This window comes from Pteronotus mesoamericanus, unplaced genomic scaffold (assembly GCF_021234165.1).
Source record: "Pteronotus mesoamericanus isolate MK-2021 breed Mesoamerican mustached bat unplaced genomic scaffold, CSHL_Meso_final contig_164, whole genome shotgun sequence".
In the NCBI taxonomy this organism is placed as follows: domain Eukaryota; kingdom Metazoa; phylum Chordata; class Mammalia; order Chiroptera; family Mormoopidae; genus Pteronotus; species Pteronotus mesoamericanus.
In genome coordinates, this window is record NW_026555065.1 from 21,165,310 (window position 1) to 21,177,624 (window position 12,315).

At 47.7% G+C, this 12,315-nt stretch overlaps 1 protein-coding gene across 5 annotated transcripts in view; it reads left to right on the forward strand.

Annotated features, from left to right (window-relative positions):
- Positions 1–12,315, forward strand: part of FRMD5 (FERM domain containing 5) — a 262,837-nt gene that overhangs the window by 213,976 nt on the left and 36,546 nt on the right. For 3 of the 5 annotated variants that reach the window (XM_054565483.1, XM_054565480.1, XM_054565482.1), the window contains exons 2-4: positions 5,032–5,136; positions 10,457–10,499; positions 10,743–10,821. In XM_054565483.1, coding sequence (XP_054421458.1) covers positions 5,032–5,136; positions 10,457–10,499; positions 10,743–10,821 — 227 coding nt within the window. Of the gene's footprint in view, positions 1–5,031; positions 5,137–10,456; positions 10,569–10,742; positions 10,822–12,315 lie in introns of all 5 variants that reach the window. The other 2 variants (XM_054565479.1, XM_054565481.1) reach the window with 1 other exon arrangement.

Consider the following 12,315-nt stretch of genomic DNA (forward strand, 5'->3'; position numbering starts at 1 on the left):
CAGATTGTCTTGCTTTAGGACCAGGCAAGAAAAGTGGGCTCCAGGGCCAGCAGCTCAGCAAGGGTTCCCTCCCATCAAAGAAAATGTAGATGAGGATGGCAGGTGCTGAGGTTAAGAAATCTGGGGCCCTGCCGTTAGCATCGGTGCCCCTTATCCTCCCTCTGCCTCGGGAAGCTGGGCTCGGAGTGGGGCACCAACTCAGAGGTCTGCAGAGGACTGCACCCCAATAACGGATTTCACCTTTCGGCTCAGCTTTCTCATGCCATGGCCCTGAGATGATGAGCTCATGTGGCTGTTCCTCTGTGACATTAAAGTGCTTTTGTACAGCATCTGCTTCTGAACCCGGCAGACATCGGCATACACATGCCCTTGGAGGACACTGATAAGGAAAGCAAAGAAGTCTTGGCCTACCAGAAATTTAAATAGAAAGTGAGCGAGAATAGAGGCCGAGTGCCATCCCACCCCGGGTCCCTGGTCTTCCCTGTCAGGCCTCTGAGGACAACTTGTTCAGCGCCTGCCCCCTCATCCAGGCACCCCCATCCTGACGAGGTCTTTCTCCACCTCTGGACTCTTGTGCTTTCGGGCAGCCGGTGTTCACTGTCTCCTGCCCTCCATCTCACCTGTGCCTTCTCGACGGGCCCAAGACGCCAAGGCCAGCTCCCCTTTTAACAGCAGGGGCTGAGAAAGTTGGGCTTGCTCTCGCCCTCTCAAGACTCACGTAGCTTGCTCTTAAAATCGGCCTGCCTCACAGGTAAGCAGGATTGAATAAGGTGAGGCCCAGCGAGTAGGGGGTTTTCGACATGTTAGCCCCGCTGACCAGGGTGCACACTGCTGGTGTCCCTGGGATTGACCCCACGATGAGTTCAAGTAAAACCGCCCAAGGGTATGGATTAGAAGGCAGAAAATGCAATTAACCTTGACTAACAAGTTTAGGTCACTGGCCCAAGCTGCTTACTGCTTGCTGCCTCAGTCCCTTCCCTGAAGAACAGACAAACCACGGAGAACCAGAACCAGGTGCCCCAGGGAGGAGCAAGAATATGAATTCTCCCAACCTCAGTTACAGAATGATTCTCAGGGGCTCATGAGTCATCTGTGCACCATATAGAGAGAGGCAGTGGGTTGACTTATGTGCACTATTATTTTCACAGTTGATAAATTTGTATTTTATGAACCACAATAGTACCCACATGTTGTTTATTTTTTAATGGGTGCTTAATAAGTTATTTTGACCCAACAGTGACTTTGGGAAGAGAATAACGTCAGAGGTTTATCTGGATTAGGATGCCCTGCCTCAGCTCGCTCATTCTTAAGACAAACATCCTCAGACCTGGAGCCCTGATGTTGTGACTAAACAATTATCACCTGTCAACACAAGTGCCTTTTTCTCCAGAATAATCAATGGCACAGCATTCAGCACACAACACATGGCTTAGCCATAATGCAAGGGCAACTGCAGGCAAAGGGAAAAGAAGATAGAACTCACTGGACTTTGCCATCCAACCAAAAGAGCTTGGCTGCCACAGAATATTCCAGAAAGACCCAAACTTAGGACAGGAAAACCACAGACAGGAAGTTCTAGGATACTGCTGGCATCTGGAAGTGCAAGGAGACCCACAAGCCTAGGAAGTTTAGAATTCCTAAACTCTTGCCCCTTCCAGCACTTTGTCATAGGGAGCCCACCATGGCAGTTGAGGTGAATGTGACTTCCCCCTGAGGGCTGCCTTGGGCCACAGCACCAGCCACAGATGTGCACTTCAATAGAGGGGCAGGTCGTGACCTCTGTGTAAGGCACCGTAGCAGTGCTGTGAGTTGATGCTGCCTTTGTGTTTCTGCTGGGGATTTAAACTTCATGGAATTTCGCCATAAGGAGGAGCTCTGCTCCTGCTTCTCTCACCACTCCCCTCACCCCGCACCCTCCAGTCTTGGAGACCGAACAAAGGAAGGTGCTTCTCCTCATTAGTCTACACAAGAGCCTTTTAGCTCAGAATGATGCGTCTACCACTGGTAAATGGGAACCCGAGGAAACTGTAACTTCATGGTGGGAAACAGCATTTTCACCAGATGCTGAGAAATAACAAGAAAAAAAAATCCTTTTTTAATGATATAGGGAATATGTAATGGGATATGTCTTTTTTTTTTTTTTAATAACTACCTAAAGAGGAAAGCCATGCTTCCTTTTCTTCCTGCGAGGTGAGAGAGGTCAGGCTGGACCTGCTGAATTTAAGGTTCTTACCAGCTAGGAACCCTACAAGTGTATTTGAGCTGCCAGCCCATGAGAATGAGTTGTTTTAATGGAAGACGTGAGTCTTACAAAAAGCCCAGGTGATTTCTATCACAGAAGCATGTTTTTCCCGTGCCTACCCCACACTTCTGCTACTATGGTTGTATGTATGAAAGCAAACTTAACTCACCCCAGCTCGTCACAGTGTAGCAGCCAGCTTGGCGCAAAGTAAAATCTATAGAGAAAAATACTCACAACATGCAGTTGTCTCTTAATATTGCATTTCAGTTCTGAGAAGGATAATCACACAGGACATGCCTCTTGGGGGAGAGTTAAACATAGTTCTCTTGCTCCCAGAAGAACCTTAAAAATGAGTTAAAGCTCTTCCTACATTCGAGGGCATCAGTAAGGAAATAGTTGGCAGCCCCTTCCCAAAACAACCGTTGTTGATGGAATCCTTTGAAAGACCACCATTGCGGTCCACCACCCAGAAGTCCCATTGTGACTCCTAGCAAGTCTCTGTCCTGAAAGTACCTCTTTCTGGTGGGAGACCAGAGGGGTGAGGGTGGAGTGGTGGGGAGACTCACAGCCTCAGGGTTATTTTGTGAGAGGGAGGGTGGGGCCACCGGAAAGGAGGGTGCCTGCATGTCACCACCTTCCTTAGTTGAGCTGTCCACCCACTCATTCTCCTAATCCTTCATCTATAAGCTTCTTAAGATATTTGTTGAGCCCTGGCTGGTGTGGCTCAGTGGATTGAGTGCCAGCCTGAGCACAAAAGGGTTGCAGGTTTGATTCCCAGGCTAGGGTACATGCCTGAGTTGCGGGCCAGGTCCCCAGTAGGGGATGAACAAGAGGCAACCACATATTGATGTTTCCTCTCTTTCTCCCTCCTTTCCCCTCTCTCTAAAAATAAATAAATAGAATCTTTTTTAAAAAGAGAGATTGCTGAGAGATTCCATATCCTGCCCTAGTTCTCCTTGGATAAGGTGGGGTGAGCCAGCAGAAAGGGCAGAGGTGCGGTGTAAACCTTCCGTGGAGCAGGGCCAGGCCCTTCTGTAATTACCCATGGTCTTGGTCTTGGCACAGGTGAGATTCCTTGGCTAAGACAACCTCAATTTGAATGCAGAATTAGACACAGAGCCACCACAGATGAATACCTCAGCCGCAGAGACCACTAGGGGCAGGCCCACAGAGCGAAGCCTTGCAGAGCTCTGGATGTTCTAACAGTTTCCTGCAAGTCATTCTCTTCCCAGCTTATCCCAGATATCCAGGCAGGTCCCTGAAGAAGAAGGTTATGGGTTTAGAAATGGCATAATTTCCCCACATTTTGTGAAACTTTTTAGCTAACCCTCTACCTTCTGTTCATTCATTCATTCATTTATTGAACAGGTAATTATTGAGGACCTGTCTGCCAGGCCCTGAGCTAAGTTCTGGGGGAGGGCTCCTGCCTTCAGGAAAATGAAAGCCTAGGAAGGGAGGGGGCAACACATAAATAAGTAAACAAATCAACAAGATAGTTACCTATTACTGTCAGTGCTGTGAAGGAAATAAACAGGACAATGAGATAGAAAGTAACTGGACAGGGCATTTCTGTAGGGGGAGGACCCCTCTGCAGAGAGGACATTCGAGCTGAGACCGCAAGGACAGGAGTGGCCTTCAGAAGAGCTGGAAGAAGAGGGGCCAGGCAGAGGGAAGACAGACATGCAGAGGCAGAAAAGCCATGGCGCGTTCCCAAACAGAGAGGCCATGGCCAGGGAGTAGTGAGGAGACAGATTCAGGAGGACCGCGGAGAAGAGGCAGCGGCAAGGTCATGTAGGGCCTTGGAGGCCCCTGATCAGAGTTTGGATTTTATTCTGAGAGCAACAGAAAGTCACAGATCGTGTTAAGCAGGAGTGGCGATGTAATTCAAAAGGACTGTGTGCTCGCCGCCGCATTGTTTGTAATGGAAGATTAAAAATAAATTCCGTCGATATGGAGCTGGGTAAATAAATTTAGGTTCATTGCAGTAGTATGCAGCAGTTAAAAACTGAGGCTTATCCATATATACTGCTACAGAAGGATTTGCAAGAAACCCTTAGTGGGGAAAAAAAAAACCAAAAATGCAGTACAAAAGATGCTGCCAGTGTATTTTCGAAAGAGGAGATGTACATGTATATAGGCTTGCCTATAATGTAAGACCACATTAAGGATACATACGAACCCAGTAAGGGGTTGCTTCTGGGGAAAGGAACTGAGGCACAAAGTGACTAGGGTGGAAGGGAGACTTTTCATAGTATATCCTTTCATATGTTTGAATATCTTATTAGTTGCCTATGTTACTTATTCAGCAAAAAAGAGTATATTGTGGTCACAGTGAGGAGAAAGGGTGAGAGCAGAAGCAGAGAACCGGTTGGAAGGCTCTGGCCGAGGTCCAGTTGAGGGATGGTGGCGGCCGACCTACGGCGTGGTAATGGGGACAGAGAGAAGTGAATGGATTTACGATGTGCTTCAGAGGCAGAGCCAGCTGCATTGATGTATTCCACGCTGACATTTCCTAGGAAAGCCTTGTGCATCAGAGATCAGAGCTGGGCTCCCCTAACTCTGACTTGCCTGACATTTTTGTGGAAGGAAGCGTTCTTGGGCTCCTTTTAGGTGCTAAAGCCTCAGGATTCCAGAGAATATCTAATTATCACAACACAGAGGACATAGTTATGGACAGGTGCCCCTTTCCTATCCTCGTGCAGCTGTTAAAATGATTTTTAATAACTATAAACACAAAGTTCCACTGAAGAAGCCCTCTCATTTCTCAATGGAGTTTGCTTTCTTTGCAGAGAGATGCCAAAGGCCAGTACCTGTTTGACCTTCTTTGCCACCACCTGAACCTACTTGAGAAAGACTATTTTGGGATCCGCTTTGTGGACCCGGATAAGCAGCGGGTAAGTCAATATTCAATACACAAATAAATGGAGGAGAGTGTTAATCAGTAAGCATGGAGCTTTGAACTGCCACTTATGTTCAGAGTGTAGCCTCAAGAGTCCAGGACCAGCCAGATCCTGCAGTTGGGTGTCACCTCTTCAAATCATATTATGAGACCTGGAAGACACGTTAGCAGAGCTCACCCTGTGTGCTCATTCCTTTTGCAGATGCTGAAGGGGCAGCCTGGAGAGCTCAAATAATTTGACCAAAGTTTCCCAGTCAGAGGGAGGACAGCTGGGCTAGTGTTGCGGCCTCAGAGCCCAGGTCACAGGCGGAACCTCTCCCACCCCCTTTTTAGTAAACGGGCTGAACCACATTGTTCCTGTGAGGAAGCGCCTCCCCTGAGGGGCCACACCCACTCAGTCTCTGAGGAGAAAGGGAGCCAAACTGACGCAGGCCTTTCAGGTTCCTGTACGTCCTGCAATTCTTGTTCTGCTCTACGCAGTATGGGCAGCTCTACAGACACAGGGCATTGACAGGACTGTGATGTCCCTGACAGAGAGAGAGACAAGTCCATTATCACCAGGCCTCTGCTCACCTCTCCTGCTTCACCTCCCCTGGCCGGTCTCCTCCCTGCTGTGGCCCAGCCAGACTTTTCTGTGGCTTCCAGACATATCATCCTTCTCTCTTTTCAGAGCCTTCATCTCTATAGTTCCCCCTGCCTAGAATATTCCTTCCCCCCTTCCTCACTTCTCTACACTTTTCTTCTGGCTAACTCCCTTCTCACACAATAAGGTCTTAGCTTAGACTTTTATTTTTCCCAGAAGTCTTCCCTAACCTCCACTCTGAGTGACGGGCCAGCCTTTGTACCTCATGAGCCCTGCATTACGCCTGTTGTAGCACTTATGACACCATCTGTGGTTGTCTGTGTCCCCTGCAAAAATATAAGTCTCATGAAGGCATAAACATTATCTTATTCATTCTTATACCCCATGGAACTAGCACGGGGCCTAGAATGTAGTGGATATTTAGTAAACATTTGCCGAAGGAGTGATGAGTGGGCAATTTGATGGTTAGTAATGCCATATTTCCGCCCTCTACTTGCCCAGGTGGCCCACTCACAGACCCCTGCATTTTCTACCACTCTGTCTGTCAGCCTTTGCTCTCTGTGGGGTTATGCTCTCTGGCATCTCCCTTGAAGCTGGCCAGTGTGCAGAAGCATTCAGCCCTCGACATCTCCTTGCCCCACACCCCTGCCCAGCACCCGGTCATGTCTACCATCCTCCCAAAACACAGTTAACCGTGAATCCCAGAGGGCCCCCTTTCATGGGCCCACTAATTTTCTTCATAGCTCCAAACATGGCAGACCTTGGAGGGAGCCTCGGAGGGTGCAGCCTCCCTGCAGTGGCCAGGGCCGCAGATGATGAATGAACGGGTACCCCCACCATGTTCTTTGATGCTCTGAGCCAGCGATTTTTGACATTTTTCATCTCATGGCACACAAACTAATTACTAAAATTCTGCTGCACACCAAAAAATACATTACATTTTTTTTGCTGATCTGACAAAAAAAGAAAAGGTATGATTTTGATTCATTCACACCAGATGGCTGTTGTTGTGCTGGCTGTTGTCATTTTTTTATTTGACAATCTAAGGGAAAAGAGGTCAGTACCCCGACTAAATAGTCAGGTGTTGCATATTTTAAAAATTCTGGCAGCAGGCCAGTTGAAAATCCCTGCTCAGAGCCATTGTGTCTTCAGGTTTCATTTATGGTTTTATGCTAAATGCATGAGTTTTAGGAAGGAATCGAACTGTATCCCTTTACTCTGACAAGCCCTGTCCCACGTTGCTGACATTTCATTGCTCCTCAGCAGGACCTTGAACATCATTGGTATTTAGAAACTAGTGTCAAGGTCAGCCCCTCACCCTGTAAAGTCTCCACCGTCTTGACGTAATTACTGTCCTTAGCTCTGGACCGTAGTGTAAGACTCCACACAGTGCAATGCGCCAGTCAGCTACATGTCCTCTTGTGCTGTAGGTATCCACTCACTACATGATGATGGACTGTTTTTATAAAGGGGTTTTTTGGCGTTTATTTGTTTATTATTTTGGTCTGAGGAAACTCTCCTTAATAAGGAGAGTTCACTTTATCTACCAAAGAGCATGGTGTCTGAAGAAAAAAGGGCAAATGTGTCCTATTCATTATTTTTAAGTTAGGTCAGAATGGGCTTGAAGAGAAAAAGAGAGTATTTGGAGGTGATAAGGATTAGGAAGTGCCTCCCCTGAGGGGCCACACCTACACAGTCTCAGAGGAGAAAGGGAGCCCAACTGACTCAGGCCTTTCAGGTTCCTGTATGTCCTGCAATTCTTGTTCTGCTCTACGCAGTACGGGCAGCTCTATGCAGAAGGACACAGAGAAAGATAAGGAAATGGGAAAAAGGAGAAATAAGTTTTCCCAGGCAGCTACTGCACGCCGGGCTCTGCCCCAAGCACAAACCCAAATCTTTCAGCTAATGGACATTGAGCGCTGAGTTGTATCAGGCACTAAGCTGTGAGCTTCGCATATGTTATGTAGTCCTTACCACAAATGAGAGGACTATCCACAATTATATTACCGATTATCTGGATTGTATATAAAGTTTCAGGTTAAGTAACTTGCTAAGACAGGTGCCAAAGCCTGTCTCCACCGCAGACCTGTCTGACCCAGAGCCTGTGTGATTTCTGTATAATATTTTTTAATTTTATTTATTTATTTTTAGAGACAGAGGAAGGGAGGGAGAGAAACACTGATGCATGAGAGAAACATCGATCAGTTGCCTCTCACATGGTCCTCACCAGGGACCTGGCCCACAACCCAGGCATGTGCCCTGATCAGGAATCAAACCAATGACCTTTTGGTTCACAGGACAATGCCCAACCCACTGAGCCATACTAGTCAGGGCCTATGTGTTTTCTAAGATTCCATGTTGAATTCATACCTGAAAGCCTCTACATTTGTGTGATTCTTGCCTTTGTGGAGAAGTTAAGGAGCACGGTAGGCTTGAGAGAGTTGAGAGTTGTGGGGAAATGGGTCCGTAAAAATTGTCATCCTAGATCTCCTGATTCATGGTAGAGATGGAGGAGGTAAGATACCAGCTCCCCTAGAGTGTGAGGCTTTAAAGTAAACCTCCTCCCTGGGGCACCAGGCATGCTGAGCCAGCACTCACATCCACCTCATCACTGCTTGCTCTGCTGGGGTCTCCATGGGCTCTGAGCATTCTCCTGATCCCGCCTGGAGAAGCTGGCTCCCTGTCACCCACTCCCCTGTTCCTGGCTCAGGCCCAGGGCCTCAGCCTCCTCTCAGCCTCTCCTTTCCAGCCTTTGGAGTCTGAATATTCTGCCACACTCAAAGCCCATTCACTCAAAGACAGAAGCCAGCTCCCTTCTCTGAGTCTTTTCCTCTTCTCCTGATCCCTCCTCCTCAAACCCATGTTATCAGTTTGCTAAGTGATTCTGGGGCCCAGATTTAGGCAGTCAGGTGCCAACAGTTAGCTCTGACCATCACCATATTCTTGGGATCCTTTCAAGATTCTCTCCCAGACCCTTAAGATCTCTTAGACAAGCTGTGACCGCTTTCTACTTCCTGCCCACCCCGCTCCCTCCTCCTCCAGCCTCACTCCTTTCCTCAGCTCTCTCTCTAGCTCTTGCTAAGGGGAAGAACCTTTTTGTCCTTCAGCTGCATCTGCCTTCTGCTGATAATGGACCTCCCAAGTCATTCCTCTTAGTGTCTAACTTTCTTTGTTTATTTTCTTTAACCTATCAGTGGAATGTCTAGGGGTGACTGTTTACTGAGTCCCAGACACTTGCTGTGTCCTCCCGGTGTAAAGTTCCAGTGTGCTCGGAACAGATGGGCCTCCTCCACCTCCGCAGGCAATAGCCTGGAAACCCAGTTGTTTCCATGCGATTTCCTCTTCTGCCTTTGCTTCCCTGTGAAGCTGAGCCACGGTAGGCCGGTAGGCCGTGTAATGTGAGAAGGACCTCTTAGCTGCATTGAGTGGCTCTAATGAGTTGCCAGCATCGTGGGAACTCAGATCAGAGAAAACGAGGGAGCAGAATGTGCACCCAGATTATCCACCTGGAGCTGACAGGAAGACTGGCTCTTAGTGGGTCTATTAACTTCATGCCCCACAGCCCATCCTGAAGGTGAGAGCTGGGAATCAAGGGAGGCCAGGATGCCGTCGCATGGCCCTGCCTGCTTTCCTGCAAAGGGAGAACTCTGCCAAGATGTTATACTACCAGGAAGTAGCCAGAAAAGAGGGAGGCGTGGCCCTGGCTCCTTTGTCCCTTCAACAGCTGCATATTGAACACTGTGCTGGGCCTGGGCAATACAGTATACAAGACCATTTTCTGCCCTTGCAGAATTTATGACTAATGGTTTTAAGCTACTTCCAGAAAACCAAACTCAAATAACAGTAGTTCTAGCTCTCTGCAAATTGTTGAGGTTCCTTATTAGCATAAAAGCTGCAAATATCAATGCTTTTTATAAAGTACCCATGTAGAACTGGGAAATATAGAATGACCTCATTGCTTCCTTCCCTAAACATATGTAGCATGGGAAAAAAATGTATTACTGCTGTGTCCTGCCTCCATGAAATTTCACGGGGCACAGGATACTATCCTACACATCGTTTGTGGTTAGTTATCTTATGAGACATGCTTTAACCATCAGGATGCCAAGGAATCCTGAGCACGTATCTTTAACACAGAGTTTGGCAATCCATGTTACTCAAACAAAAATGGAATCTACACCAGCCATCCCTACTTTCTCACCACTTATGAAATTCTGTCATTTCTTTCTAGAGCTGCTACCAGTAGCCTTGGTCCCCCTGCCAAAAAAAAATGTTGGCATGTAGCCCGCGCGCACACACGCACACACACACACACACACACACACCCCCCCCCACCCCCATTAAAGTCAGTACTTCCCTGCTCACGCCAGGTGGGGTCTTGACCCATTACCCATACGTGGATTCACTTGTGCCTGCTGGTATGCCAGAAACATGGCTCAGAACTTTGGCACCCTCCTGTGGTCTTTGGCACTGTACTGTGGAAGGTGGCATTGCCGAGGAAGCCCAGAAAAGGCCTTGGAAGCTGGAACTCTTCTCCCCTTCACAGCTGGTTTCCCGGGAAACTTTTCAGAAAACCCTATCACTCTTTACTTTCAAGCCTACGTATCACAAGCATTTGGGCTGCTTTCACCCTGGGCTAAACAATCTGTCTGGTTATTTGTATTAGATTAAACAAGCTATATGTGACCCTATTTCTCATTAGGGTTTTCTTGTTCTGTCTTCCCTGTTTCAGCACTGGTTGGAGTTTACAAAGTCTGTGGTGAAACAACTGAGATGTAAGTTTTCTCCAAGAAAAGACCCAAGCCCTACCCCTGGGGAGGGCGGGATGAAACGTGCCTCTTGTAGTAAGTCCTGGCGATTTTCCATGGTGCTGAGTATAAGTTGCCCTAAACATCTGAGGACTTTTTTCTGAGGGTTCAGAGGCCCATGCATCCCCACCATCCTGAGGGTGGGGAAGGGAACCCAGTCATCCCTGGGAAAGAGGGTCTTCCCTGATGGGCACCTCTTTTTCTCTGCAGCCCAGCCTCCATTCACCATGTGTTTCCGTGTGAAGTTCTACCCTGCAGACCCTGCTGCCCTGAAAGAAGAAATAACCAGGTGAGGCTAAGCACACTCCCTCAGCCACTAAGGCCTGTTGGACAGGACAGGAGAGAAGGACTATAACCTCCCACGTCCCCTATTTTGGAAGCTCCTAACTCCTATAGGCGAGGAATTCTTCCTAAGTATAAACTTACTTCTTTTGTTTTTCATTTCCACACGTTTTCTTTGCTCACACCCTGAGTAGAATTAGAACAGAATGAGCATCTTTCTTCAAGAAGTGCGAATACTTTGCCTTGAACTGGTCATCCTCAAAGGGATCTGTAGTAATTAAACAAATGCGTTTTTTTTCTTTTACCTGTGACATGGCCACTGTGGACGTTTTTGGAAGGGGCTGTGTTGCTGCTTTGGGGGGGACTGAAATAGGCTCCATGGCCTAATGTACTTGGGCAATGCCAGAGCACAACACTGAAAAACCAGCTGGGAAATACTGATTTTAAATCCAAGTGGGTACACTCCAGTGTGCTGATGGCTCAGGTCCGTGGTAAACCTTCAATGTGGGCATGTGTTCTGTGGCGAGCAGACGGTTGCAGTGAATGGTTCCCATCCCACCCAACGCCACTTGAGGGTGAGAAAGAACCTCTGTGCCCACAACCATGTCAATGAATAGGAGCTTCAGAGATTCCCCAGGGTTTTGTATCTCTGAGCCAAATTCACTCTAAAAGTATTGCCTCATTAGGAACTCTATGTAACAGGGATCCTTAATTTTTATATTTGAAAGATCTACACTTGACCTTAGCCAAAAGGCCAAGAAGCGATATATATTAGAAAGACCGAATGCTGACATAAGCGAAATCCTGATTTCACCCTGGAGGGAGTGGGGACACCAGTGAAGAGGTCACGCCAAGAAACCCTAGAGCTGAGCAGGAAACAACTCTGCCAGCTCCGTCCACTCCCTGAAACCTCAGAGACAACACAGATCGGGATGAGGCTGTTACCAGGGCCAGAGACAGCCCTGTGAGGCTTTGAGACATCTAGATTCTGAACTGCTTGGGAAAATCCAAAAAAGGAAAAAAGAAGGAGGAAGGAAGGAAGACTATGAAATTATTTTCACTTCATGTTCTGAAGAGCATGCCACTTACCTTTAAATCCAGTGAAAAGAGCAAAAGTTTCTCTGAGAAAAAAGTTGAGAAAATGGGGAGAGAAGAAGGCAAGAAATAGGAACAAGCCTTGCAAAGAAAGCAAAGAAGTGGGACAGACAGGGAGGGCAAGTGGCTTCCTCCCATGGGCCCTAGGGCAGGGCGGGGGCAATCTTGGCATCTGGTCAGAGGATCCCGTGCCTGGAGCAGTGCGCGCTGAGGGCAGCGAGGCGTGTGGCTGGGATCAAACCTGGTCTTTACTGGACACAGAAACTACAGGCTCTGCTCATCCACATGGAAGCAGATATGGCTCCTTCTTTGCTTCTAAAAACCAAGCTCATCCATATTAATAAGCAATCTTGTAGTTTTAGGCAGAACAGTGAGGGTAAATTAATATGTTTCACCACAGAGAGGA